The 24,493-nt window shown below is 40.3% G+C and overlaps 1 protein-coding gene across 4 annotated transcripts in view; it reads right to left on the bottom strand.

The window, feature by feature from the left end:
* ERC2 (ELKS/RAB6-interacting/CAST family member 2) overlaps positions 1-24,493 on the bottom strand; it is an 874,625-nt gene that overhangs the window by 198,529 nt on the left and 651,603 nt on the right. For all 4 annotated transcript variants that reach the window (XM_072941512.1, XM_072941513.1, XM_072941511.1 and 1 more), the window contains exon 16: positions 21,257-21,404. In XM_072941512.1, the coding sequence (XP_072797613.1) occupies positions 21,257-21,404 (148 nt within the window). The remainder of the gene's footprint in view (positions 1-21,256; positions 21,405-24,493) is intronic.

The raw sequence follows: 24,493 nt of genomic DNA on the forward strand, positions 1-24,493 counted from the left end.
AAAATTTTTAATGGTTACATATGATTCCATTCTATGCATGTACTTTTATTTACCAGTCTTCTATTAATGTACTGAAACAGCGGGCAGAAATCTTCGTTTATTCTGTCCAAAGATTTATCCCAAGAACCTAAAACACTGACTGACACATAGTGAGCACCAACAAATGTTTGCTGAATGAATGATGAACATTTGGGTAATTTCAAGTTTTTCATTATTCCAACAATTTTTCAAAGAACACTTTTCTGAAGGAACAGCTTTGCTCATCCTCATGCACTTGTTCTTAACAAGGATGGATGCTGAAACATGTAATAGCTGTTTCTGTAACATACTAAGAAAAGAGATTCAGTAGATATCCCTAAAATAAAGTATATTCATTTTAAACTTTGAAAGGTATTACCAAATTTTCCTTCAAAAATGTTAGTCAACTTCCATTCTGCACCTCTTTGCCTACACTGTGCCAACACGGAGCCTCTTCAAACCCTTTAATCTACAGAAATCCAATAGATGAAAAACTGTATGCCATGCATATTTCCCTAATTATAAGTTGAGACTAAGCATATTTTCATTCATTTATTGGTCATTCTATTTCATTATCAGTGGAGTCTCCTTTTCATTCCTTCTGTTCACTTATTTGGGCAATTTCTTGAGAGACATTTTCTTATTGGTTGTGAGAATAATTGCACATATAAGAAAATTGGTGAGAGCTGCTTTCAGCAAGAAGAACCTAAGTACAAGTGGGGAGAAAGCATATAAGAGCAGGCTATGGGGGGAAAAGAAAATGTGCACAGACAGACTAGACTTGAGGATACTTGGGAACCCAATCATTCAAACACATTAGCACCTGACATGTTAACTTAAGCAGAAGAGAAAAGGGGAGAAATATTAGCTAGTTGGTATGCTGGGATGCAGAGAGAGCCAGATCCCTTCCCTTTGTGCCCCAGCTCTAGCAGGTGGTGGTTACTGGTGGACCATAAGCAGGAGTCCCAGCATTAGCAGTTATTATATTTTCTTTCTCTGCAAAAGACGTTGTGGTGTTTTTTTTGGTGGGGGGGGGAGTGGGGGAAGTCCGGGTTATCCATGGGAGAGTACTGGGCATATAAATGCCACTCATCAAAGACATGCTGGTGGAAAGAGTTAATAGACCCCTCTTTCCTCAAACAGGAATTCCCTGCATAGCAGTTTTGGTGTATGTATTATCAGTAACGATGGGACACTAAATACTTTCTGAGACTATGCAATGAATGGTTTAAACGGGATATCTCTCATCTATACGTATTTTGAGCGTTTAGATTGCAATTTCCTAATTCTGTCTTTTTAGAGGGGACCCAGGTCTTTAGACACTTCAATATAGTTACTACCTTTTTTCTCTAGCATATGTAGCCCATGTAGTCTCTGTCCTCCAGCTAGTCATTCTCCACTGCATTTTGTCCCCTCTCAGTACCCCATCATACACAGGGTCATTACAATGTGTCAGGGCTCTTCTTAGAGAATAATTACCTGAACAGGGTCTGAATCCAAGTCTCCACATGCGTCCTTACCTGTGCCAAACTATTTTAAGACAATCAATGTATTCTTGCATTTCATTGATTTCTTAGCATCTGCTATGGAATGATGACTAATATTCAAATCTGTGATTGATTAAACTCATATCCTGGTGGCAGTTTCCCGGCCATTCATACACACACACACACACAAAGACACAGACACAGAAACACACACACACCCCTACCTGAATTTTAATTTTAAGTATAAACTTAATTCTTTTCATTACTGAATATTTGCTTTAGACTTTATCCTAACTAAACTTGCTGAGATATTTCTCAACTCTAATTATGTCTTCCATTGTTTTAGATAAACTTCCCAGCTTTGAAGGCATCACATTTTCAAAAAGTGTGCTTTCAAAGGCTGTATATAATGGTTACAGAGTCAGGCATCTTTGGTAATCTCCCTGTTGAGATGACAGGATTCTCTAACCAACCTGCCTAGGGTTGAGCTGTTTAATTATCTGGTTTAAAATATATATATAAAAAATATATATTATATATATATATATATTTTTTTTTTGCGTGGAATGATTAGCTGAAATCCTGCCTTTACATTAACCTCCCCCAAAACAATATGAGTTTAGCAATACCTAATCTTAGTGAACAAATAATCTTAATGATTGTCAATTTTATTTCAAGTTTCATAAGCCACTAACTGAATAATTTGTTCCGGAATTTGGGTGTGGATAAATATCAAACCTACAGCACTACATTATCATATCTGTCTCTGAGGCATTTAGTGGTAATGTTCCAGAGGCGGCTATAACTCAGAAAAGCTTAAGAAAACGGAAAGTTAATTTCCCTATTCTTAAGCATTGTTGATAGGATTGTAAATTAGTATAAACTTTCTCAAGGGCAACTCTGCACTATGTATTAAAATTCAAAATATGCACAACCTGGGGTCCAACAATCTCTTCAAAAGAAAGTTGGACAAATACACAGGAATGAAAAGTATAACATGGTACTCACTAGAATGATGATCACAGGAGCAATTAATGAGAAGTAAACAAAATGTCCATGAAACAGGATTCTGTTTACCAAATTACTAAATATTCATTATTCATGTAATAGAATCCTCAGAAGACATTCAAGAGAGAGATGTATTTTATATTTATCAGAAGGAAAGAGTATTACAATATATAGTTGAATGGAAGGTGAAACAGGTGGTAAAACAACATGTTCATATAAAATAGTATATAAATACCTACATAGAAACATATATGGGTTTATAGATGTATGTGTATATATTGTTACATACATACATGCATATGTGAGAAAAGTCTAGAAAGATGAGCACAAAACATTGACGATTATTGCTGGGTGCTTGGGTTTTAGGGCATTTATTTCCTCCTTTATTTCTTTCTATATTATTTGAATATTCAATAAATGACAGGAAATAATAAATGAAACAATAAAAAAGTTTTCTGTGCTCCATATACAAAAATGCTGAGATATAAATATTTCCCAAATTAGGGGAAAATGGTATTGGAATCATTTTAGTTTAGGGGAAGAGATTCCTGAGGCACTTAGGACTCCCACTATCTTATATTTTGGTGAACTTCAAAAACCAGTCTAGGATTAAATGGAGCCCTGCCTTGTTGACCAAAGCTCTCTTCCTTTCAGCCTGCTCCTTTAAAATTCTGATTACTCTTAACCATCAGCATCACCACTCTCTCTCTACTCTAGCAAACTAACACAGTAAACTTCCTCTAGAAGAGGCAGTTAACAAATTGGCCCCTATCAAATACTGAAGAATGTATGTCCTTCACAACTTCGATGAGTGTCCCGGCTGTAGCTGTGCAATACAGGTAGATGGAAGAGGAAGGGTTCCCGAGTCTCTGTCAGGCTCAGGACCAATGCACTAGTACCAAATTCAAATTCTCCCCCAAGAGCCCCAGGACTCTCTGCTGGATCAAGTCACTGTCCATCTGAGTTTCGAATCATGGACCAAAGATTGGGAGTATCTCTTTGCTGGGCTTTTTAAGTTGAGAGTGTTAATGGTACCGTTCCAAGTTCAGGAAATATCTTGTAATAATATGGCACTGTAGTAATGTATAGGCTAAAGTCATGCAAAAAATATTTGTTCCATTCCCACACAGTGAACTTGATAATTATATAGAAGCTTGGACATTAAGGACCCAGACATAAAGGAGTGGGTTAAAAGCATAATGACAGCTCAGAAACAGCATGTGCCTGAGGACATTTTAGGCCAGATCCCACTCAACAACAATAAAAACAGCACCCAAAACGGTAGGCTGCTTCTCTCTGTCTCTCTCTTTCTGTCCCCACCAACCACCCCCCATCTCTCTCCCTTATTTTGGAAAATAGCCCATTAAAAAAATCATGCACCACAGTGATCATTTAGGAACAGACTTGAAATGGAAACTGGTAGCAAAATAAGGTCTTTAGTTTTGGAATTTTAAGGTTAAAATCTGAGAATCTCCTCTCAGATCCTGAACTTTTATAGGACACTATTTGAAACCTGTGCTTCAGAGGAAAGACTGAATTTCCCTGTCTCATAGGAATAACTGAAGGAAGCTATTATTTTATCCTTAATATGGTGGGGGTGAGGGTGCATTAATCAAAGACTCAAATCATTACTGACCAACTAGTCTTTGAGAATGCAGACAAGAAGACCACAGCCTGGGAGGTGTTTATTAAACACATGGCAAGCTCTCATGAACAGAAATTACCCAGCAATCTAATCTCAAAAGCCATTTTATCATTAATCAAAAATGCTGATTTCAAACTTGCTTCATGTTGACAGTTTTCATGTCTTACTCTCCCTGAAGAATACACAGTAGCTTCTTACTGTCCTGTGTCTCAGATAGAAAGAGTTCAGTTGCCGGGCAAGGCCAACCTCTCCCTTTCTTCCTGAACAAGTGACTTCCTCCCAGCTTCCTCCACAGAAATTCTCCCCAAGGATGGTCTGTCTCTAATCCCATGTCCACACAGTTCATCTCCACCCTAGTGATCCTCTGGTCAGGAATGACACCTCCCTATAAAACCAGGAACTACAGCCTTCATCACAGCCAGGCTCAAATGTATCCTGTTAAAACAATTTCCACAACTGGAAGTATCCTGAAGAGTAAAGAAACCTAGAAGTGGGGTCAGAAGGTCTGAGTCAAATGGTCATAGTTAAGTCATTTAATAGCTGTTTAACTACCAGCAAGTTATTCAGCCTCTCTGATTCTGTGCAAACGACATCAGCAGGCTAGGCTGCTGGATATTAAGGGAGGTACTCTAGGTACCTGAGTTCAGTCTGTGGCTTCTGATTCCTTTTTATAGCCCTGGAATGTCTGGAGCAAGGCTCAGATTCTCTTTGTGCTCAATAAACTCTGTTGATCAACTGTCTCTCTTACCCATTATCATTGTGTGCCCTGTGCTGACAAGCTTATCTCCACTCCCACCCTCACTCCTGTTACATAGTCCTGTACCAGCCCTCAGTTATACCTCTTCTGGTTACAACTGCAGCTAAATGCTGTCCCAAACCTTGCCATTTATTTTACGTTTACAGTACCTGAATTTGCAAGGCTATCTATATAGAGAGGTCAAGCATCTGGGGACTCAATGATTCCCACTTTTGGAGTGGGGGAAGGCTGCTGACCTCCTTTAGTAGCTCACTGCCTCCCCAGTGCTGGTCTGTCAATCCATCAGCTTTTGGTATCCTTCCCTTGAGAGAGATTCTGAGGGTGTAGGTTGGAGGCCTGGCCTTCTTCTTGTTATTTGGTGAAGGTGGAAAGAAGCTCAACAGTTCATGTCAAAAGAGAGCCAGGTTTAGGAATTGCTGCTGCAGTTAATGTAACTATTAAGACACATATAAATTGTTTTTGAGAATTATGCCTGAGATAGCCAGAAACACTGCAAAAAGCCAGAAGTTAAAATAATGTCTATATCAATTTCACAATGCTTTCCTTTTACTTTCCATTCCAATTTGTGACCCTCCTTCTTTATCTATGAGTCTATGAGGGTATAGCATATTAAGCCTTTGGGGAGTTCCAAGCTGGGAATTACTGTAACTTTGAAAGGGTCCAATAGTTCTCATTATCTGTTCTCAGTATGCTACTGATAAAGAATAATCAGGAAAGAATTTCTTCTTCCTCTTTTTCAGGTTTTCTCACTTCTTCAGGGATGCCTCTCTGAAGTCCTCAGAAGCTTACATGCCCATAAACATCTTGGTATTGCTGGGTATGAAAAAGCGGCGTGAGCATATACTGACTCTGTTCCTGAACAAGTGTTTGATTTTTGTTTGGTTTGTTCCAGGAGTTCTTTCTTTGACTTACATTTCAACAGTGTAAAAGATCTGAGAAACATCTCAACATCCTGGCAAATTATTAGGAGGGAGAACACTGCTTTAACTGGAGAATGAATCCTCCGCTTTCCCAGAACTTTTCTTTGCATTTTATAAGTTTGGGAACAAACTATAATACTTAAAAAACAAACAAATAAAGGAATCAACAAAATGCAATGGAAGTTAGACCTAAGACTACTTCAGAGGGTTCAAGGTAAGGATAATAATTGCCTACAAATCAATCAACACATTGAGTAGATGGGGGGTGGGGTGCGGGGGTAGATGTTGTGCAGTTTCCTTGATCCCTATCTGGATTCCCAGAGTTCCACAGAGCATTCCAAAAGTAATTTGGCTTTTGTGCACAGTGCACAGGGACTAACGTTTTCAACAGAATTTCATAAGAAAATGTGGGGATAATTTTGGGTCCTGCTCTCAGCAGAAGCTGAAAGTTAGGTGTGGCTAAGAGGACAGAAATGGGCTTTTTTTGGTGACTATTCTGAAAAACGACCCCACAGATGGAAAATTGCCTGCACTAACCCCACTGAGAATTTGCCCAAGAGAGTTCCTGCTCATAAAAATATGCAAAAGAGATCTGTTAAAACAAACCTGTAATTATGAACAGAACAAGAACCTCACTTAAATAATTTTGTAGCTATAATACTAATTAATTCAGTAACCTCCAAACCTGATCAGACTCATCAAAATTGACAAGGTTTAAGTCCCCTGAAGGTGATTACTAAGTATGCATGACTGACCACCAAACTATGTGAGCTGGTTAAAAAAAGAATAAAGAACAGGACAATAGCTTTCAACCCAAACAATTAAAAATGCTCAGCAGTGGCTTTCAGTATAAAACTGTGTGGCAGCAAAAAGGGAGAACTTTTATCAAATATATTTTTGAACAAATTCCAGAAATGGAAGTGAAATGACAGGATGTGCCCAAGGTCATGTATATGTGGGTGATCTGGTAAAGGAATGTAGAATGCCTGACATTTAGCCAAAACCTAGCTCCTTCTACTATGGAAGAAGTAAGGACCAAGAGTGAAAAGGATGCTCTGTGAGTTCTTATGGCTGTACCTGCATCCTTACAGACTATTTCCATACTCAGTGGAGTTATTATTAAACTAAAGCATCACACATCACTCTAAAATTTTCCACAGAGAGAAACCATAGCTTTCTACTTCCTTAATTCTCTTGGTCTTGGTCAGAACATTAATATTTGTTGGACAGCACGTTTTTTAAGTGGGAAGATATTTCAAAAATCAAATATTCTGGTTTGTTTCAAAGAATATGTTCTCAGCTAAAGGCTGATGCTTTCTTCCTGTGGGGGTGAGCCACACTTGGCCACAATTCACCAAAGTTTCCACCAGCTAACAATAAAAAATTATGTCCCATTCTAAAGGAACAAAAGAAAAATTACACTAAAGTTGTGCATTTCCTTTCCAGTCCCCAAAGACAATCTGAAGCACTGGCTCAACATGCCAAATTAAGCCAGGAGACTTTATCCATATCTAATAAGTATTAGTAAATGTTACAACACTGAACATGGCCTTGACATAATTTATACTCCAGCTTCTAAGGTGCTTGGTTCAGCATGGTCTCATTCCAGCCCTGATACAGGAGGATATGTAGACTAGTCCTGCAGTGTCCTCTGAGAATCCCAATCATGTGTATGACAAGCAGTAGAGCTCTTCTTTATACAAAAACAGTACCTTCAGAACCAGAACATGGTAACTGAACTAACTACCTAGGGGAGATGTAGGAGTTTCTCCCCTCAAGCCCAAGATAATTAACTATTCTGGAAGCAAAAAACCTGGTGATGGAACCCTCTTTGTCTCTTGCCAAAGCTGGGTGTCCACCTGTAAGTTGGAAAACTTTGGAAACATTTCTAAGTTATGTATTTGAAGTGAGGAAGATTCAGACTCCTGCACTTTGGGCTAGCCAGCTCTGATTGAGTTTGTTCTATTCCATTTCTCATCCATACTTGCCAAAAGCACAAAGAGGCAACTGGGACATTTGCTCATAGCATTTGCTATTAAGATAAATCAGCAACACTTGGAATGTCTTGGGTTCATAAAAAATAATCCCCCAGAGATGCCTCTTCCCCCTTCAAAATATCAGCTTTTTGTTCCCCTGCCTCACAAAGGATTGCATCACTAGAAAGGTCAGGAACACAGAGGCTCTCCCTGGAAGCCCGATCTCATCTCAAGAAGCCTCAGAAGACCCTGGACCCAGCAGACCTCCCAGGAGCCTGGGCAAGCAAGACTGGGGCTGGGAGGTCTGGACACTCCTTCCTGGAAGGAAGATGTCTGAACCCATACTGAACTAGGTTCTTTCAAGGCAATGTTTGCACCTTCTGCAGTATTTATTTTTTCGTCAAGAATAATCATGGTCTGTCTCTCAGAAAAGTAGAAGAGGGGGGCCTATTTATGAACACTGACACTCAAGTTCTTTCTTCTTTGGTCAAGAGAACAAATTATGCAGAGCAGGTTTGTGTCACTGTATTGTCACAGAGACAGTTTGGGATCATCCCCTCAAAACACAGGCTACCCTGCAGGGAAGAAAAACATAGCTCTGTCTTTGCACTTCAGAACTCAGATCAATATCCTGCATATCTGTGCAGCCCTCAAAATTTTAAAAGGACCTTGCCCCAGAGAAGATGCTCCATGATAATGCTTCTCTGTGAGTTATTTAGGGACCAACATACCAATTTTACAGGAAGGTAAGTTGACCTGTTCACAATCATACAACTAATAAGTGGAGATAAGTCAGGACTATACAAGCAAAATGAGCAAACTTCAGGGCCTTCCTTCATCTCTTTCATCTTTGAAATCTAGATTTCTCAAATATTCCCTAGTGGGAAAGATGGCAACTGCATTGCAATGAAAACAAAGGGGCTAAAAGTGTTACCCCTAAGGCAGATTTACTCATGAACTCTGTGACGTGGTTTCCCCACCTGCGAAGTGGGGATAATGACGGTACAACTTCCCTGAGTTTTTGTAAGAATTGTAATAAAACCAAAAAAGTACAATGCTGTGCCTATAATGTCATTTCTTCAAGAAATAATAGCTTGTGTTAACATCTTGCTGGACAATACATGTCCCCTACTAAACTGTAGGCTTCACTGAAGTAAATACTGCCATTTCCCTATGCATCGTCAAAGTCCTTGTTGTAGGTCAAGTACTCAATGTAATACATGTATGAAGGTGCTGGGATAGTTTGACTATCAAAACTGCAAGGAACTTAGACGTCTGTTAGTTTCTCCCTTCACCTTACATATGGGGAAACTGAGCCTGTAAGAGAAGCAAAGCAAGCTGCCCAAGGTTTCTCAGTGTGTTGGGGGTCAAAGCTGGGCTAGAACTGAGGTGGTTTATGTCTGTTGTATCTGTATGGTGGAAACACTATATAATGGCAGGCTACTGTGTCTTTTTTCCCAGCTCTGCAGTTAGTGATTTCATATTGGTAGCTTGAAATTGGCTATGGTGAGAATATTTATACCCTGGAAATGGATAAATGCTACAAATCAGGGCTTGTCTTCTTGTTTTGTTGATTGTCTAGAGTTAAAGTGATGGAGCAGCTTCAATTTAATGAACATACTTTGTGTCAGGATGAGGAATAGATTACACATCAGATTTAATGATAGTAAATTTATTAAGAAAAGAGTTAGTGGGATGGGGTGCAACTCCACTTGTCCAATCACAGATGAACTGCAACCATAGGTTACTGACAGCTAGAAAAGGTTGGCAAAAACCTTTTTGTGAGGCTTGATTGGCTGTATAGGATTTACAATAAAGACTATTGTATCTGTTACTGCTAAAAAAAAAAAAAAAAAAAAAAAGCTGGGTTAGAACTCTGATCCCCACATTCATTCTCAGACCCCGTACCTTCTACTACTTGCCAGGGCTTTCCTAGTGAGGTGGGCTACCTTGTTTTGTTTAAAGATTAAAGATTTAACATCAAACTTTCTAGAAGGCTGCTGCAGTCAAACATATCAGAGAGCACTGGGCCACCAAATCCAAGAAGACCGACAACAGAAACTCTGCTGGCCTTGTGATCTGCACACCTGTTTCCTACCCTAGCACCCAAAGCGGCTTTGGCACACCTAAAGCAGCCCAGAGCAGTAGGGTTTCTGGTTGGCTTCTAGTTGTGTGGTAGTTCTAGGAGTGCTGGGCTATGAGAGAAAGGAAATAAGCTTCAATGATCAGTTAATCAGAGGTTTCTAGGGCATAAAAACCACCCCAGATTGAGACCTTCTGAGTTGCTGATGTTGTTCAGTCAACTGTCACTGTTTTCTAAAGTGACCTCCTCTCTGTACAATCTGAATTTGTAACCTCCCTGCACAGTTTCACTCCCAGACTGTGTCAAAGATCATCTGAATAAATATTTGCTGGCTGTGTCGAACGGGCATTTCCCAATGGTCATATCAGGGCAGAGATAAGAGCATAGGGTATTGGTTGTTGCGTGCATATTTTGAAAAAGTTAATCTCATCTAAACACTGGTGTTGTGGGGTTCTGGCTCCCCCACCTTGTCAACTCAGCAACTGCACTTGGGATCTGACCTGAGAAGAACAGATACCAACTCTCCTGGCTGCAGTTTGTCCCTACTGACCACTGCCTCCCTGCGCGGTGCTCCTCCACAGGGCTCACTCCCCACCTCCCTGCAAGTCTTTGCTCACAGGTCCCTTTTTCAGGGAGGCATCCTAGGAACACCCTATTCAAAGTCACCTCCAGACACCTCACAGAATATCATCTTTATTTTTCCTCAAAGCATTTATTGTCATTTAACATGCTATACATTTGATGTCTTTATTTTATTTCTTATTTGTGTCCTCCACTAGAATACAAGCTCCTCTGGGGGAGGGATTTTTGTTTTGTTCCCTATAGTAGCCCTGGTGTCCAGAACAGTATCTGGCACATAGTAGATGCTCAATAAAGATTTGCTGAATGAACTGCTCCTTTTTTCCCCATGACTACTCCCCTAAGAAGCTGTAAAAATATGCCTCTGCCTCTCCCTCTCTAAGTCTACCTACCACTTGTACTAGACTAGCAATATTCTTTCCCACATCTACGAGTGGCACATTATCAGAGACAACCTTAACACAAACAGTTGACATTTATGTTAGAATTTTTAAATGTCAACTACTTTGTAGAAGAGAGCTATTTCTCAATTCTCTAAAATTCTTAATACTCCCCTAATTCTATTATTTCCAATTTGGGGGCATTAGTCTTAAGAAAAATAACACAAAAAAAATATTTATGTATTTATGTACTGAGATGTTCACCAACTATGACTATAAAAGTGAAAAACTAGAAATGGTTGAAATCCCAACAACAGGAGAATGATAAAATTAATTATGGCAATGATGGAAATCATACACCCATGATATATGTTTTCAAAGGCTTTTAAGGACATGGGAACTTGCACACAACATTAAATGTCTATAAGGCTAAAAAAACTGTATTATGTAGTATGTCACGTCTTTGTTCAAATATGTATGTAGACAACGGAATGTAGGAAACTATAAATCTTAATGACAGTTATTTCTGACTGGTGGGGTTATGGGTGATTTTAGTTTTTATTTACATTTTTAGAAGTTTCTATAAAGAGTATATATTATTTTTACAATAAAACATTTATTTATGTGCTTCCATCTGTGGAAAACTATCATTTACATAATAAGGATGAAAACAAAATTAAATCCTTATTACTTTTTCATATAGTGCATTATTATGAGTTACCTTTATAAAAACAGTGAACAAGGAGAATTCTGGAATTCTTACCTCTACATATTGCAGAGAATGAAAAAAGAAAGTGACATTTCCCAAAAAGAATATGGAGTTAAGTAAGAATAAACAGAAACTAGTGGAAACATTAAATTCTGTCTTTGATAAGTGTCTTTCTGTAATCACGAGAGAGGAGGGTAAAGAATCCTTTTCCTGTTAAATTATTACTTGAAAAAGCCAAAAAAGAGGAAATTCTGAAGCCTGGGAAGGGTGAACTCAGTTTGTACAACAATGCTGATCAATGACAAAAATCAGCATGATTTAAACACAGTTATTCAAGGGGCAGTCTGAAGCAAAAGATGGGGGGAGGGAAGGACTTTTCTTTCATTTTGAAATTCAGCATCAGGAAGACACAAGGGCAGGAAGTCGTATCTTTTTTCAATTCATTTGAAATGATAAGGTGAAGACAGCCTGAAAGGATTTTAATTATATGATGAGAGGAAGAAAAGGAGGGAGAGAGAGAGAGAGAAAGGGACCAGGAGAAACCTGTTTTTATACATTAAATGATGAAGAAGAAAAAGGAAAACTAAAGGGGAAAAAGGCTTTCAAGCACATATCTTGAGAATGAAACACAAAGGCTCTAAGAGGCAGCTGCCAACATTTCATGCCTGAAAGAAGAAACTGCAACACACTTGATCAAGCCCGCAGCCCTTCTCCCCTTGGCAGCGGGTGATGCCTGGTGATGCAGGAAGAGATAAGTAGCCCTCCCCAGCCTGCACATGTGACCTCGGGTCATGGCGGGAGCCGGCATGGGCGGCTTGGGCGGCAGGAGGGGTTGGGAATGGTGCTCAGGGTCACAGAATAAAGCCTGCTTTTTATGCTCCTTTTTAGCCCCAGGTCAGGGGGCTATTACCTAAATGAGGTATTGCACTAACTTGGGGACATCTGCTGGGAAGAACCATGGAAGAGTTTTGGAGTTACCTCCCCACCTCACTATCTGTGGCATCTCTGCCTAGTTCCTGGACCACAGTATCCTCATCTCTAAAATGGGATTAATAACACTTGGTTTTCAGAGTTGTTGTGAGAATTAAGTGAAATGATATATTTCAAATTCCTAGTCCAGTGCCATATACGGTAAGAGTTCAAAAACACTTAGTTCCTCCCACTCTAAAACGTGAGTAGAAAAACGATCATGAAGATCAAGAAAACTGCACACATTACACCCACACTTAATTCTTCTTGCAGCAATGTCAGTCTGAGATTCCCAAAATCCACACAGCACAACAGCTGGGTCTCTCCCTCCTCAAAGTACAATGGCTCCCTGGTGGCTGACATCTTGGAAACTTTCCCCCATATACACTCTCCGCTTTGGTGGTAGATCTGAATGTTCTTAGAGGCAGTAATGAACAGGTTAAAGTTGAGGGGATTTCAAACATGTCTAATCCAATAAGAGGCTTGGTAAAACATGCGTTATCACTTAAAGAATAAATGTTTAAAAATAGAGCACAGATGTGAAATTTGAATTAAAAAAAAAGAGAAAGACAGCACGTGAGAGATCGTCTTGGCATTTGCATGCTGTTCTCTGTTTTGGTCACCTTAAGCTAAGCCTGTTATCCTGATGTACTCTGCCAACTGCTAGATACTGTGGGGGTGCTTCAAATTACTGAAACAAAGCTGGCAAATTGCTCTAAAACTTAAAAGTTAGACCCATCTCCCCCCTTTCAGTATTTCTAAAAATGGGGGAATGCAATGGTAAAGTTGGTCTTCTCTAGTTTTTCTACTTAAAAAAGTATACTCAAAAAGCAAAGAGTTAAGTCTTTTTCAGAACTAGCAATACTTGTACTAGGATCCTTGAAAACTTAAAAGAAGAGATCATGGTTGAATAGGCATTTGTCACAAAAGATAAGCTATGGATTGCCAATCACAAAATTTATAGCAATTTCTACCTTTGGAGGAAACAGTCCCTGCCCTCTCCAGCAAGCAAAGATTTTTGAATGTCGGTAAGACTTCTGCACCAAAAAGTAGCAATCTTCTCTGTTACCTGTTTCATGAGCTAATATCTGCCTTACAGGTGGTAGGGATGATAAAAACCCAAGGCTCAAAAAGAAAGTCAACATCTTCCATAGCCCAAGAGTACCCCACACAGTCCCATCACAGGTACCCTATGAATGTTTATGGAAGGCAACTAAAATGGTTTTTAAAACATGGCTTTGTCCAAATGAGAGACTCAGAAAGTGATCCATTAGCATCAACCTGATGCTTTGGGAAGGTGCATTTAACAGGGATTTGACAAACATATGGAATCACAGAGACAATACTTAGCCACCACAATCTTTGCATGCTGGTTGGGTTGCAAATGGCAAACCAAATGGATTCCTTGAGTATTGGGATTGAGGCACCAGCTACCTAGAGTAAGAAATTTCTCCAGGCTAAGACCAATTACTTAGACACTAAGAGTAAATTGTTTTCAGTACCACCAAGAAGTTCGTGTTTTACCTCTGTGAGAATGCTGTGCTCTTGGACTGCCAAGGAAAGATCTGAGTATTTTTTTTTTAAAGGGTTCTCTAGAACACCCTGTAAAGACATTTTGCATTGAAGTCAATGATAAATAGAGATGTGGCTAGATTCTACCAGTGGGACATGAACAGCTTAACCCAAAGTGTGTCTACAGTGAAAACCAATGCATTTGCATTTCAGCAATTTGATCTGGGGCAAGTCTGTGATGCATTACAATGCTGGGATCAAATCAAGCTTTTCTGGCACTCATCCAACCACAACATAAGGCTATGGGAACCCTACTGCATGGAGTTCCTCCACTGTTGTTCAATTGTGCTCACCTCCTAACCATAAAGGATAATTATAAATCATCTGCATATCATGCAATGGAAGTGTAAATGCAGAGCACAACCACATGCGGCCCCAAGTTGAGGGGGAAATAAATGTCTGGTCAACCATCTCACTCAGGTGCTTCCTGCTTTCCCTGACAGGATGGTTCTACCTCTGCCAAGATCCAGTTTTGACTGGAACCCCATGCTTAAAACCAGCTCTTTCGAACACTTCCCAGGGCAGCGCCTGCCTTCTCCCATTCTTGGACAAACCTATTTGGCTAATTCTTGGAGACAATTCTATCATGGTCTGGACATAGGGAAGGGGGAGACATTACCCAAATCAGTTACACTGTGCAGATCTGGAATAGCTTCCAGAATGTTAACCTGGACACAGAACTTCTCTTCTCTGTAAGCTCTGGGGGAAAACATAGAGAACCAGTGGTCTAGTCTTCTTGTCTTAATGCCTTCCTGTTCCCAACTGACCAGTGTGCTTCCTGGTAACCAAAAGCAATACCCAGAACCAGTAGGAAAGGGAAAAGAAAACCAAGCACAATTTACCTCTGATCACAAAAGCATTCTAACTGGTTCTGAGAAATAAGCTGGTTCTAATTTTAACTAAACAATAGTGTCTGGCCCTCATTTTAAAAAGGCATTTTCATCAAGGATGTGCATTTCACTACTTCAGCACACAGGGGAGCATTTGGGAATAAGGCTTAGGGGGTAAGATTTAGTTTTAAGCTTTCTTCAAAAACCCTTTAGCAGCAGGAAAATTCAATGATTTCAGAATTAATTATTTTGATGTCAGTCCTTTCTTCAAGGGTGGAGGAAAAGAGTTGCAGGGATTGGATCCAAGACACAAAAGAAGGAAAGATGGTTAATTTTAATAGTATTTTTTAGAACTAGTATTCCTAGAAAAAGGACAAAAACAAGTTTTTAAAAAACCTTAACAAATTCCCAATTGAGACTCTTTCCTCAGACTGCAAAAATCTGGAAGGCAGATTTTTTTTTTAAAAAAGAGGTGGAGTAAAGGAATCGGAGGTGTGTGCTTATGAAGAAACAGAATTGGGAAAAATACAAAAGTTGGATAGACTTATATATCTACTACCAAATCATGATTAATCCTTTATCCTTTTTTAAGCAACAAGTAGCAGAAAGTTAATTTGTACAGCTCCCTTACCTTTATACTGTGCTCAGCCTAGCATCAACCCAAATGTCAACACCTGAAGAGTGTCATAAAGATTCTTTTGTTGTTAAGCATAGTTGGAATTTCTGAACTCATTTTATATCACCTTCTCCGGCTCCCTTGACAGTTGTTTAACAGGAGTTAAGGTATTTCTAGGCAAATTATTTAATGAGACACCCAGAAGTTTTCAGGGATGAAATGGAGGGACTTCCTTCATAACAGCAAGTAGTATCTGCCAAAACTGGAAACTCAGCAGCATTTAATTCAAGAAGAACCTCCCAAATTGGAGGGGATCTAAAATAGGATACTGTGAAGAGACTGGAAGGAAAAGATTCAAAATGAACACCATTGCAAATAATTCAAGTATGGGAAAAGGCATCTCTGCAAAGTGTCTTGCAACATGGCAAGAAAGAACATAGTACCATTTTTTGGTCATCATTCAGCAAACAGATCTCATGTTTTCTACCAACTCCTGTAACTTGGTGGTGGCTGCCTGGAATATTAGGGTGAAAAGAATTATGAGGCTAAGTCTTTGTCTAAAGTCATGATTGTCAATGATGTGTCTTTTTTTAATAAACTTCCCTGAAAATTCATTCATTCATACACCCAACAAGTATTTGCTGAATGCCTACCATGTGCTAACAATTGCGTTAGGCCAGGAGATAAATGGTCAACAAAAAAAGTTATGGAGCCATATTCTCAGTCCCTCACGGAGTTCATTAACTAGCAGGGCAGATAGTTACTATTCAAATAATCACCAAAACAGATGCAAAATTGTATGTGCTCCACAGTGCAATTAAACGATGAACATGTGCTACAAGAGTGCCAAATTGGGTATCTGACTCAAATGAGAAAGTCCCAGAAGGCCTCTCTGAAAAAGTGATATTGGACCGAAACTGAATGAACCAGTAGGTGTTAACTAGGTGAGGAAAAGAGGGAAATGTGTTGCAGGCAAAGGGAATTGCATGTATAAGGTAGAGAGCACATCGGTTTAAATTTGTCTTTATCCCACCAGCAAGAGAAGCCAAGGAAGGTTTTTCACCACTAAGAGCTACAGGGTGATGAGCATGAGATTTATCTTTAGAAAAGATCATACTTCTAATTACTGAGATTTGGGAACCTCTGGCTTGTCCTGGAGGCTGGCTGCACTTCTCCCAGGCATAGCCACCACCCTGAGGAGGCCAATGGCATGGAGGTGGCTAATGTCCACCTGCCTAGCTCCTTACAGCAAAGAGAGTATGAGATTTAGACTCAAACGATATGTTATTGTGACTGCCAGGTCAGGGAGGGCATTTTGTCAAAGGGCCCTGTTCCTACTCTATTTGAAAACCTCATTAGCCATGACAAGCAAATTCTGGCATTAGTTCTTTTCTGTAGCTCCAGTGGAGTGCCAGTGCTTTTTTTAAAATGCAGACTAACCACTGGGACTCCTTAGAGGCTGGCCAGGGGATTCAAAGAGTAGGCTCAATAGAGTAGCCTTAAACAGGGCACTCTGAGTGGTCTGGAAGGAGTCATCCCTGTTCTGAGGCCGCATGATTGGTGTATTCTGTTTCCTAACTGCGGGGAATTTCTGCTCCAGGATATCTCACTTGGAGCAGATCCCACACAAGAGTCCTACACAGCCCACATCACCCCATTACTCTGACTGCTAGCCTTTTCACCTCCTTGATCACTCTAGTCACACTGTGCTCACTGCTGTTCCCAAAGACACCAGTACTCTCCTGCCTCAATGATTTTGCACTCCCCCCAGATATCCACAAGGCTTACTCTCTCATTTCCTTCAAGTCTTTGTTCTAATGTCTTTTTCCCAATGAGGCCCATCCTGTCTACCCTATTTTACAGTGTCACCAGCCCCTTAGTCTTAACCTGGCATGCCTATTGCCCTTATTCTAGTCTATATTTTTCCTTTTTTCCTACCACGTAACTATTTATTATGTTCATTGTTTATTATCTTTCTCTCTACCTCCTCTAATTTAAAAAGTAAGCTCCATAAGGAAGGGATTACGGATATTATATGTAAAATATCTGTTGTGGATGAAGCCCCAGTACCTAGCAGAGAGCCTGGCACATAGTAGGTATGCAGTATGTTGGATAGTTGGTTGATTGTGAGGAAAAAGTGAGATAATGTTTATAAACTTACTGTATATGTAAAACATTTGGCATAGACCTGGCATGTGGAAATCATGCATTCATTCACATAACAAATATTTACTGAGTTCCTACTATGTATTTGTCAAAGTGCAATAACTATGGGGATTATTAACCCAGTACTTGTGTTTGGTCACTGGAAATGCTATGGGCAGAGACACCTGCATGAGATGAGTTCAAAGGGCAGTGTGAAGAGGGTAGCATCTCTCATGAGCTCATTTGCCTCAAATCCTTGCAGAACATTAGGCAGGTGAACACCCAGATCCGTGACCATCCCCTCCCATTGGCCTGGATGCCTAAAAGAGCTCTGCTCTGCCAAGGCAGTCATGCAGGTGATGATAATTGAGGTCTGGGACTTGCCCTCCCAGGGATATCCTCTCTGACTGATGTCTATGTGGGCTGTACAAACAAATCAAGCAAATTTAATAAGTGCTGTGGGCCAGTTCAGTGCAGACTGGGAACTGGGGTCTAGAATTCCTGAAATGTCTGTTCACTGCTCCCCAAGTGCTTAGGCTTTAGGGGTGGGAGGACCAGGAAGGCTTCACTGCCAACATCTGCCTGCTCTTTCTCCCACAGTTCAACAGTATGTTCTCAATGAGCTGTGACTCCAAGGTGTGTGAAAAATAGCAAAGATAAAATCAAAACCAAAGTGCCTATGAGTGTTGGTGGTGATGAAATTAATTAGTAGCAGCAGTAGTAATGGCAGGTCACACATATATAGCACATATTATGTGTCAGGTATGTGCAAATCACTTTATATACATTACACCTCACAACAACCCTTTGAATTAGGTTATTAGCCCAACTTACAAATTAGGAAACTGAGGCTCAGGGGGGTTTAGTATCTTGCTCATGATCACTCAGCTAACAAGTGCAAGAAACAAAATTCAGTCTAAGCAGTCCAACTCCAGATGGTATCTGCAAAATCCACTTAAGGTTATGTGGCAAAAGTTTTCTTTAAGTATCATGGTATGTCTAGCTATGAAGCCTGAGCAGGGCACCCAGCCTCTCTGGACCTCTGGTTCCTTCTCTGTAAGAGCATCAGCACTTCTGTTTTGGTGGGAGTTGTCAAGTTAATGTACATAAAGCCCTTAGATCCATGCACATGATGAGACCTCGAGGACTAGTAGTTGATGATGTGATCAAACATCCTAAGACAAGAGCTCTAGGCAGAACCCCCTCTTTGTGAATGACTGGGGAACATTTTTTAAATGAGTATTTTGGCATCTATTTCTGGTATACAAAGATATATAAGAGGACCTCACAATCTCTGGAATACCCATCCGCTTGTCACTCTGAATTCCTTCCTGAACCTAGTGGGGTATCTGTGGACTTAGGTGGACTATACAAAACCTGAACTCTATCACTTACAAGTTGTGTGTCTTGGGCTGGTTATTCCATACTCTGAGTCTCAGCTATGCTCCCTAGAAAGAGGAGGTCATCTTGGCACTCACATCACAGGGCTTCTGTGAAAACTGTGGGACAAAATCCTTGAGGACACTGGATTCACATTCTGGCACAAAGTAAACTCTCAATAAAAGGGCTTGCTTTTATAAGCAAATTAGTCATCATTCTTAGGATCATTATCATCTGCAACAAAGACAGCTATATGCACATTCTTTTTCTTGCTCTGTGGCCAGTAAGGTGTGGGGGAAGAACTTCAAACTTAAGTAACGGAAAGAAGCCCATCCTCCCCCTTTTTGCTGCCTCTTTTTCCACAACAGCCCTTCAGATCTTGTTTTAGCCCAGGCAGGAGCCTAACTCTGCATGGCTGGGGTTTCCCAAATGTGCCCCCTGATACCCAAAACCAAGCCTGTTGTGAATAATGAAGGCTTTGTACTGTTTCCCAGGAGCAAATTGAAGGGCTACACTCAATCCTTCCTGGAATCCAGGAGTGCATTTTCATGATGCTGAGAAAAAAAAAAAAAAACAGCCTTAAAAAATTCCTTACTGGGAAAAGTAGAGGGAGATTTGGGAAGCAGAGTGTCTAAGAGACAAAAAGAAAAATTTAACGCACTGGGCCTAACAGTGAAGCCTCTGGTAACCTTGCCTTTACAGCAGTGCCAGGCTATTTCAGAAAAGCTGGCCCTATAAGGTGGCCACCAAGACTGGAACCACTGGCAAATACGTAATACACGAAATTGCAATACAAATCAAGATATAGTGCTAACATCTATGATCCCAGACTTTGTGGCCACTGAAAACTGGAAATCATCAAAAGAGGCGAAGGTCAAGATGTGATGTAGCTCTTATGCACTCCCACCCCAATGGTGGGGGTGAGTGTCTCCTTAGCAGCTGACTGACCTGAGACCTTTGGATCATATATGCATCGTAGCTGGACCCATGGTACTTGGCTGTAATATCTGGGATGTAGCCAGCATCACAAGTGCATGGTATATTCGAGCTCAGGGGCTGTTTCCTAGGTCTATAAACCTGTGGGAGAAAGCTACAATGGTTAGGTGCAGGAGGGGAGGGTAGAGGGCACATAAGAAAGGAATTAGGAGAAAGCAAAGAAGAAAGCTTGTCTTGACTTTCTTGGCCAAGTGGGTGGAAAAACCAGTGTAGAAGATGCACAGCCCCAGACAAAGAGGTCAGATGTAAGCAGCTCCCGGCCCTAGGGAGAGCTTCAGAGCCACAGGTGGCCCTAGCTAAGATGTGGCAGCCACCCTGTGAGACCAAGACCATTAAGCCATTATCTGCTGAATGGGTTTTATAAAGAAACTAGAATCTAGTATCTTTAACCATTGATTCCAAAAGCCCTCAGGCTGTATACAGAGAAGAAATAATGTCTGAAGATTTCAGGGATGATTTTGCAATATGCTTCAGGTATAAATATTTCCATTTAAGCCACTTCTAGAAAATCCTCCAGAAAACAAAGAATTTTCTGCACCAGTTAGGATTTTGTCCCTCCTTCCTTTTCTCTCAGAAGAAATACAGTGGCCTAGAAAGGAGGAGAAACCAGGACAATGGGGTAAACAGGTGATAAAAAAATATCTGACTAAACAATGACTAGGAAAGTCTCCAAGCACAGTCTAGCAGTCTCCAAGCATAAGGGACCAGAAAGTTCTGGGAGAAATAGTTGAAGAATCAAAGTTGAAGGTATGGAGAGAAAGAAATCAAAAGAATTGGATGATGGGAGTTATCACAGGGCCCAGAAAGTGAGCAAGACAGAAGGTAACAGGTCCAATGAGAAAGAAGGTAACCAGAATTTAATTAGTACTTTCTAGGACTTAGTCATAAGTCATACAAAGTCCACTGGAAGGAAGAGAGCTGAGAGCTATTTCTGGAGGGATGATGCTAACACAAAAGAAAGGAAAACAGCACTGATTGCAAACCACATAAGCCCAGGCATATGCACATAAGCACAGAAAAGCAATAAAATGATGTTTCAGCAACAAGTCAGGACATTTCACTCCTACCTGATTTTAGTTGCTTGAGCTCGCAGGATGGACATGGCAAAATGAAGAGCAGCTAAACCCAGAGAAAGCACCCAAGGCCCCAAACCAGCAAAACACACCTTTTGTGCATGAGGCCCCACCTGCTGCTTTAACTGATGCACCAGTCGATCTTTTTCCCGCTTGAGGGCCATGACTTCCTCCTGTGTCTTTTTCTTTTTGGAGGCAGACAATTCCAGCAAGGCAATGTTTGCATCTTTTTCACTGATTGCTGCAAGCAGTGCTTCCTGCCTGGTAAAATAAAGATTATTGTGATGATTTTTATAAAGTGAAAAAAAAATAAGCATTCATAGTTGAAATGACCCATGAAGCATTCTATCATGGGGAGGAATTATGGATAATGTTTAAGAAAAACTACTTCCATGATTCTCACACTGGACCCACATACTGTGTCCTCTGAGGCACGGATTTTTCGATGGCTTCGTAGAGAGAGCTGCATATGATAAATGGAGAGTCAATCTGAACATTCCTTTCTAAGACAGCTACATATTTATCCAACCAGTCAGTCATCCATCTGCCCATCCTTCCATCACCCACGTAATATTCTAGGTACTCCAAGAAAAAGCAACAAAACTGAGCAGCAACTTCAATATCAAGCATTGTATTTTCATACTAGATTTTCTTTTGAAGAAAGGCATGCAGAGATATTTACTATGGTTTCCTTTCCATTTTCAATGGAATGAGTAATGCTCCTCTGCCATTCCACCAAGAACTACTCCTTCTTCCGTATTCCTTATCTCAGTAATTGCCCCACCATCCACTAAGTAGCCCAAGCTCCATACTTAGAAGTCATTCTTGATTTCTTTCCTTCCACTCAGAGCCAAACCACTGACAATTTCAGTAGATTTGATTTTAAAATACATCCCTTATCTAAACTGTTCTACTGCTACCAAACTTCTCCCAACCACCAGCATCTACCTGTGTAGCTCACCCACTTGTCTTCCTGGTACGGAGATCAAAGTAATTTTATAAAACATTGTAAACTCAAATTCCACCATTCTGCTGCATGAAAAGTCCACTGCATCACCCATTAAACTTCAAATCCAGACCCTTTCCTGATACCTGCAAATCAATACATCAGCTGGCCTTGACCACCTCTCTGAGGTAATCTTGTTCCCTTTCTCCCTCCTCAATCATTAGGCTACAGCACATTTTGCTCTTGATCTCTTTTCTAGTGCTTGAAAATGTTACACTTGTTCTCACCTCATAAGCTTTGCCTTTGCCATTCCCTACAGCTGGACTGGAATGCCTTTGCCTCACGCAGCATCCTTCGTGTATCTGCTCAGAAAAGCCCTCTCCAGCCGCTCTCCCTGGCAGTGTCCTCCCAGCTTCCACCTCATGCCCAAACAACTGGCCTATCACATTACACTGCTTTTTCATAGAACTCTTTACTATTTGAAAGAATCATAAGGTATTATTTATTTGTTTTCTAGACTTAACACTCCCTGACTCAGAACTTCATTTGTCTTGGGCACCACCAATTCTCCAGCTTCTAGAAGAGCACTGAGAACATAGCAGGTGCCAAAAATGTGTGTTCAAGAAATAAATAAGTTCACTTTATACTTTTCAAAAACCTTTAAAGACACCACTGGATAACTCTTCCTCTCATTCAAAATAAAATTACAATGCTTTGACTGCTGATTAATCGCTGATCAATACTCAGATAAGTATTACAGTTGCTTTCTCCCATTTTACAGTCCAATTTTCCGGCAACATCTGTCACATATTTTAACCTGGAATTTTCTGACACCATTATTGACTAGGAAATGGCTCTTCTGGTATGTTTCATTTAGTTCCCCTTCCCCCTGAGAAAGCTTTGTCCCAACCATTTGTGTCACTACAGCAATATCCTAGATAATTTAGAAAACCCTGTAGCCCCAGGAAAGCCTCCATACTGGGTACTTTCTTGCTTACAAACCCCAGGAGTAGAACCTGGTCATGATCCTGTTTTGCCTTTCTTTAATCCTTATCACCAGACCAGGCCCTGTCCAGATGTTTGGAGAAGATAGCCATTATTTGATTCTCAGAATTTTTTTTCCCCTTTTCACTGCAGGGATTTATATGGACTTTTCTGGGCCTCACTAAATGTCAGGTAGTAGGAGCTTCTGTCTGAGATTCAGTGAGACATGTGAGCAGCAGAAATGTCAGGAAATATCTCTGCTTTCCAGAAGAAAACCAGTGCAGGCTGGACTACAAACAACAGCATTAATATTCAGCTTCACAGAGCCTGTCTCCTGGATAACATCTTGAGACAATAGACATGTTGGCCATTCATAGCCACTGCATATTTCTACACAAGGTCAAGCTGAAGCTTTTTGATGGAAACAATCTAAAAGATCATTATTAGAAAAATTAGGAGTTGATAGTATAGTATGCTATATCCCTACAATTTACTCTTTACAACTATATCCAGCCATTTAAAATGCTGATAAAAAATGTAATGATAAATGAAAAGACTTATGTTTATTGAGAGACTCCATGAGTCTTGTATTTCTGCACATTCTAGAAGCAAAGGCACTATCTTCTTTTCTCACAGTTTCCCAAGAATGTTTGTATAATGAGTAGCCTTGGAAGATAGACATAGTGTCTCCCTTAGGATCAAAGGGTGGACATGCTTATTGCCCTGTATAATAGTGTCTCCTTCCAGAGCAGAGGGAAGACATGTTATTGCCCATTATAAAAGATTCAAGTTCCCTAAGCTCAGGGTTGCTCTCCTTTACTGTAACCCACTACATGTGCTGCTATTCACCTGGCTCACCTGCCTTGCCTCCGTGGGACCTGGGGAAAGGGGAACTGACAAAAATATGCTGAAGCTGTTCTCTGCACCTTGAGCAACAAAGTCCTTTGCCTCTAAAGCCAAGAGTCTCTGGTCATCTGCTTATATCTGTGAAACTGAGGCAGGCTAACCTGCTAGCATATCAATAGGAAAAAATCTCAGATCTTTCACAGTTCTTGACATGTAAATTTATATACAGTAAGATCTTCCCAAAATAAAACTCTATTCATAGAAAAAAATGAGAGGTAAATACACAAAAATGCTAATAGTCATTATCTAATGGTAGTCGAAAGTATAGGCTAGTTTTCACTTTTTTCTGCTTATACCTTTCTGTGTTATCCTTCCCTCCTTCAAAATATCATAAGAGTAAACATTAAACAATTGTACATGAAGCTTTCAGTCACCAAGTAAACTGCAAGTATATGCTTCAAATATGCGGCATGCCTGAAATTCGCTCATTTTCCCTTCAAGGAATACATGTTCTCTCTGTCCCTCTCACTCTTTATGCATGGGTGAGTGCACACACACATTTTTTCACATACAT

This window comes from Vicugna pacos, chromosome 17 (assembly GCF_048564905.1).
Source record: "Vicugna pacos chromosome 17, VicPac4, whole genome shotgun sequence".
In the NCBI taxonomy this organism is placed as follows: domain Eukaryota; kingdom Metazoa; phylum Chordata; class Mammalia; order Artiodactyla; family Camelidae; genus Vicugna; species Vicugna pacos.